General features: G+C 49.8%; 1 protein-coding gene across 1 annotated transcript; it reads left to right on the top strand.

Annotated features, from left to right (window-relative positions):
• Nucleotides 1-2,022: 2,022 nt before the first annotated feature.
• dhrs7cb (dehydrogenase/reductase (SDR family) member 7Cb) lies at nucleotides 2,023-5,971 on the top strand (the record flags this gene model as incomplete). The annotated part of the gene is made up of 6 exons (XM_084459908.1): nucleotides 2,023-2,176; nucleotides 2,561-2,670; nucleotides 4,180-4,390; nucleotides 4,680-4,772; nucleotides 5,303-5,470; nucleotides 5,766-5,971. 6 exons carry the CDS (start codon nucleotides 2,023-2,025, stop codon nucleotides 5,969-5,971), a joined length of 942 nt encoding a protein of 313 aa, XP_084316034.1.
• Between the last annotated feature and the right edge of the window lie 240 nt (nucleotides 5,972-6,211).

Below are 6,211 nucleotides of genomic sequence, written 5' to 3' on the forward strand. Positions count from 1 at the left end.
GCTCTCTTGATATGTCTCTATCTGACTCAACCATGCTTGTGCTGTGATCTCGGTCTCCACAATACTGTACTCACCTATCCTAATCTCATAATTCACCGTCTGAGTGTGAATCATCTTTAGTTGTGTCCCCCTCTATAGAGGGACAGGTAAGGTCACACATGTTGTGTGTTTGTACCCACTGGCTCTCATGCAGGTGTCCAGTGACTCGCCCAGAGGGGATGCAGTGAAAGGCATGTTGTTGCACAGCATGGTGGAGCCATGAGTATATTTAGCAGTTGTCCTCAGGCACACTTTACATGGAACATGTAGCAGTGCTATCAGACACAACTGCTCTCTCCATGAAAGCGCTCATTCAAAGAGCATGTCTGTAGAGTATGGAGGAGGAGGATGAGGAGGGAGGGGGGGGGTATTCTGTATTTAATATAACACTACACTGATATGATCACCGTTTTTTGTCTACATTGCAAAATATACGTAGCTGCAACAGACATTTGCATGTTGAATTCTTTCAGATCTACAGTAAAGGTTAAGTAGAATGGTGTCGGGTTTGATTTGCACCTCAGCACTCTACTGTGTTCAGAGCTTGACCAACACGGAGTGATTCCAAGGTACTGAAACATGACCCAAGCCTACATGCTTCCCTGATGTCAACGCCGCGTTGAGTGAACAGGAGCAGGAGTGTTTAAAGGTGCCCTGGGGTGGAGCAGACACGCGATCCAGAGAGCGCCGGCGTTGTTCCATAGCCAGAGGTTCATTCCTCTGCTCCTGAAACAGACTGGCAGAGTCATCATCTCACACATCATCATATTCATCTGAAACATGATATTGAGATGGGATTTATGCTTTCTATCATTTTTATGGGGGTGATTCAATATACACAACAAATGAACAGCGATTGTCGCTGAATTAGCTCAAACAATGTGGCCAGTGACCACAGTGACTTCCACACTGCTGTGTGACTCGTCAGTAGATTATATACAGTGTTGTATGAAGAGTTTTCTCAGTCACCTTGGTCAAATAGGCTGATAGATGGATAGATGAGCCAATATTCAATGTAATCACACAGATTTTCATGGGAGCATATCTACAGGTATGTTCCCAGGGTCCTATGTTCCCAGGGTCCTATGTTCCCAGGGGCCTATGTTCCCAGGGGCCTATGTTCCCAGGGTCATATGTTCCCAGGGTCCTATTTTCCCAGGGTCCTATGTTCCCAGGGTCCTATGTTCCCAGGGGCCTACGTATGTTCCCAGGGTCCTATGTTCCCAGGGTCCTATGTTCCCAGGGTCCTACGTTCCCAGGGGCCTATCTTCCCAGGGTCCTATGTTCCCAGGGTCCTATGTTCCCAGGGTCCTATGTTCCCAGGGTCCTATGTTCCCAGGGGCCTATGTTCCCAGGGTCCTATGTTCCTAGGGTCCTATGTTCCCAGGGTCCTATGTTCCCCAGTTCAATATTCTGTTAACACACAGTAACTACACCTCTATTAAAGGTTTTATGCTGTCAGGGGCTTATTTTCCCAGTCGTGGACCCCCTGACCTCCTGGGCTGGTGGAGAGGACGGTCCAGCGGGGGGGGGGGGGGGGGGGTGCTAGCGGCCGCCTATCGGCCACCGGCCGTTGTTAGCGTTGTTGTAGCTTCTGTGATTCTCCAGAACCTACAGATGGCAGCCCGCCCCTGAACACTCAGCATAGAACAAACAATGAAAACACTAATGTTGTTGTTGTTGTTGTTGACAAATAGAGGTGGATGCTGGCAATGCCATGTCTCTCTCTAACCCAGACCATGGACATGTCTCTCTAACCCTGACCATGGACATGTCTCTCTAACCCAGACCATGGACATGTCTCTCTAACCCAGACCATGGACATGTCTCTCTCTAACCCAGACCATGGACATGTCTCTCTCTAACCCAGACCATGGGCGTGTCTCTCTCTAACCCAGACCATGGACATGTCTCTCTCTAACCCAGACCATGGACATGTCTCTCTCTAACCCAGACCATGGGCGTGTCTCTCTAACCCAGACCATGGAGATCCCGTTGGTGATGGTGGTGCCTGCGCTGATCGTGATCGCTGCGGGGCTCTGCTACTTCTACACGGAGATCATCCTGTTCTGGAACCGGACCAGGATGCAGAACAAGGTGGTGGTGATCACTGACGCCGTGTCTGGACTCGGATGGGGTGAGGATTTGAATGATGATGTTGATTCATCTCAGTTCAGATAGCAGACTGGACTCGGATGGGGTGAGGATTTGAATGATGATGTTGATTCATCTCAGTTCAGATAGCAGACTGGAAATGTAACACATGATGTGACTGGATGATAAGATGAATATTGTCCCGACCCTCTCTCTCTCTCTCTCTCCCTCTCTCTCTCTCTCTCCCCCTCTCCCTCTCTCTCTCTCTCTCTCTCTCTCTCCCTCTCTCTCCCCCTCTCCCTCTCTCCCTCTCTCTCTCTCTCTCTCTCTCTCCCTCTCCCTCTCTCTCCCTCTCTCTCCCTTTTGTCCTTCTACTCTTTCTTTTGCGTTTCTCCATTCTCTCCATTCTCTCTCTCCCTCTCTCCAGAGTGTGCCCATCTCTTCCATAAGGCCGGGGCCAGGCTGGTCCTGTGTGGCACCAGCTGGGACAAGATGGAGTCTCTGTATGACTCACTGACCAGCGGGCCGGACTCAGAGGTCAGTCACATGGTGTAGGAGCTCTTATAAGAGCTGATTCAAGATCAGATTAGGGCAAAATCTGCTGGATATCTCAAACTGGATTTGTACATGAACGATGAACGTAATGTCTTTTCTGAGAGTAATGAGTAAGTGGGTCCCTTGAGCTCAAGTACAACCACTTCCTCAGTAGCCGAAGGGTTCGATCGTTGGTCTTAGGGCTGGGTATCGAGTCGAATTTCAAGAATCGATTCGATTCCGATTCACAAGGTTCAGAATCGATTATCACGATTCAATTCGATTCAATTCAATATTGATTCGGTTAGTGTTACTAAAACCGTTTTTTTTTTTGCTGTAACCTTAATTACATGACTGCCAAGTTATGCAACACATGAATACTAGGGCTGGGTATCGATACTGATTTCCAAAAATGAACGAATGAATCATTGAATGAATTAATGAACTATTCATTCTTTCATTTATTCATTCATTCATTAAATAAAAGATCGATTTTGGGATTCATGAATCGATTCAGAATCATTTGATTCAGAATCGATTCAGAATCGATGAATCGATTTTTTAAACCCAGCCCCAACACAAGCTTGCTTTGGCTCTTTTGTGAGTGGAGTAGTTTCAGTCACTCTTTTTATCACTCCCTCCTCTCTCTCTCTCTCTCTCTCTCTCTCTCTCTCTCTCTCTCCCTCTCTCTCTCTCTCTCTCTCTCTGCCGCGTCGCTGGTCCTGGTTTCCTCCTCTGTGCACAGACAATGGCAGGATATCCTCCCTGACAGCACACTGTCCTCTGGGTATCTCCTGGGTATCTCCTGGGTATCTCCTGGGTATCTCCTGGGTATCTCCTGGGTATCTCCTGGGTATCTCCCTATAGCCACAGCAGATGTGCGTGTTTGGGAAAAAAACACACTCTATCAACACATACACTAGAAAGTGGTGATATCTTCCAAAACCGTGCGTTTAGGTCTCAGCTGTTTCAAGATAAATCGATGACGGTCATAGTGAGAGTTTTATAAAAGCATCTGAACGCGAACTTCCTTTCCTCTGAGAAACCCCAGAGGAAAGGAAGGGCCCCCTCCCTGCCCCCTACCTGCCCCCTCCCTCCACCCCTCCCTGCCCCCTCCCTGCCCCCTCCCTGCCCCCTCCCTCCACCCCTCCCTGCCCCCTCCCTGCCCCCTCCCTGCCCCCTCCCTCCACCCCTCCCTGCCCCCTCCCTCCACCCCTACCTGCCCCCTCCCTGCCCCCTCCCTCCACCCCTACCTGCCCCCTCCCTCCACCCCGCCCTGCCCCCTACCTGCCCTCCTTGCCCCCTACCTGCCCCCTCCCTCCCTCCACCCCGCCCTGCCCCCTCCTTGCCCCCTACCTGCCCCCTCCCTCCCCTTCTCTCCCTTTCTCCTGAAACAAGTTTTCAGACCCCCAGGAACGGTCGTTTTTAAATAGAAAAAACAAAAACAGGTGAAACAAACAAACAAACAAATAAATAAACTCTTCCCTGTGCCCCCCCCCCCCTCGCCCACAGACGTTCCCCCCCAAGCTGGTGCTGCTGGACTTCAGTGACCTGGCCAGCGTGCCGGAGGTGGTGCAGGAGGTGCTGGACGGCTACGGCTGGGTGGACGTCCTGATCATCAACAGCAGCATGAAGCTGAAGGCGCCGGTCCACTCCGTGTCCCTGGAGCTGGACAAGAACGTCATGGACATCAACTACTTCGGCCCCAGCTCTCTGGCCAAAGGTCCGGCCAGCGGGATGTTATGTTATGTTATTTTTATTTATAATGCGCCCCCCAACCAATGGATGTGTTTGATTATCATTTTCACTCAACCTGTATTCATCCACGCTGTTAATTATCCAGTCAGTTAACCAACGATTCTGAAGGCATGACTAGAAATAGAACAGTCAGCTGACTGCTTAGCTCTCTCATGCTAAACACGTTGCAGCTGATTCAGTGACTAAAATAGTTTTTGTTGTTCAACACAATTCCTTATAAGAGATTAGAGTGATTGATGAGTGTTTATAAACAGGTCTACTTCCCACGATGATCTCGAGGAGATCTGGTCACATTGTACTGGTCAACAGTATCCACGGACGACTGGCCGTTCCCTTCAGGACCTCCTGTGAGTTTCTACTGAGTTTCTACTGTGTTTCTACTGTGTTTCTATTGTGCGTCAATTAACCCATGAGTTAACCCTGAAATACAGTAGAATATCAATATTAAACTGTCAATATACTGTAACCTACTGTAATTTACAATGGTTTACAATGTGATAGGGTGTTTTTTGACAAGACACATTTTCCTTAGCGTAGTCCAGTACACCCTGCTCTCCTCCCCAGATAGCAAGCGGATCTGGGCCATATACAGGCCAGATCTGGCCCTTGTGACTTAGTTCTGGCCCATATATGGCCCAGGATCATTACACATCCGCTTGCTATCTGGGTCTCTAAAGATAGCGAGGTGTTAGGAATGCGAGTTATGCGCTGGGAGCAGGTTCTCATGGTACAGGTGGAGAGATAGATAATGATTAGATACTCAACACTGTGTGTGTGTGTGTGTGTGTGTGTGTGTGTGTGTGTGTGTGTGTGTGTGCGTGCGTGTGTGTGTGTGTATGTATGTATGTATGTATGTATGTGTGTGTGTGTGTTTCAGTTGCGGCCTCCAAACACGCGGCTCAGGCCTTCTTCGACTGTCTGCGTGCGGAAGTGAAGGAGTATGGGATAGTAGTGAGCACGATCAGCCACACCTTCATCAACACCCCAGCCCCGCCCCCAAACCCCAGCACGCCTGAACCCCCCGCCACCAACGCCCTGGTCTCATGTGAGTACAGGGACAGAGAGAGAACACAATACGCTGACTAGACAGAACACTGACACAGTAGAACACTACCACACATGACGCACTGGGAGTCTCATCCCAGATCGCAAGCGGATCTGGGCCATATACAGGCCAGATCTGGCCCTTTGTGGCTTAGTTCCGGCCCATATATGGCCCAGATCCGCTTGCTATCTGGGATTAAGGATGAATGTTGCCTTGTGTTGCCTCTGGGTATGAAATGCGCTATACAAATAAAGCTTTGATTGATTGATTGATGTATCTGTCTCTCTCCTCCCAGTTGTGACGAGCCAGCTGAGCCATGGCGTGAGCCCGGCGGTCCTGGCCAGCGAGATCATGCTGACAGTGAGCAGGAACAGGAAGGAGGTGGTTCTGGCTCATCCAATCCCCTGGCTCGCCCTGTACCTACGCTCCCTATGCCCCTCCTTCTTCTTCGCCGTGGTGGCGGCCGGAGTGAAGGACTCCGCCCTGTCTGAGCCCATCTAGTAGAGGGGGGGACGGGCAAGGAGGAGGGCCAGGGAGGAGAGAGAGAGAGAGAGAGAGAGATGGTAGATGATGGACATGAACAGTTTACTGGTCTTTATAATACTATAAAGGCTTCTGTAGACACGCTAAGGAGATATTAGCGGCGTGGCTGTCAGTGTGAGAAGTGATGGTGATTATTGTGCTTTTATCTGTCTGCTTTCATGCCCCTTCAATTGCACTTATTTGAATACCGTAGATAGA

Source organism: Borostomias antarcticus (assembly GCF_949987555.1).
Source record: "Borostomias antarcticus genome assembly, chromosome: 29".
Lineage (NCBI taxonomy): Eukaryota > Metazoa > Chordata > Actinopteri > Stomiiformes > Stomiidae > Borostomias > Borostomias antarcticus.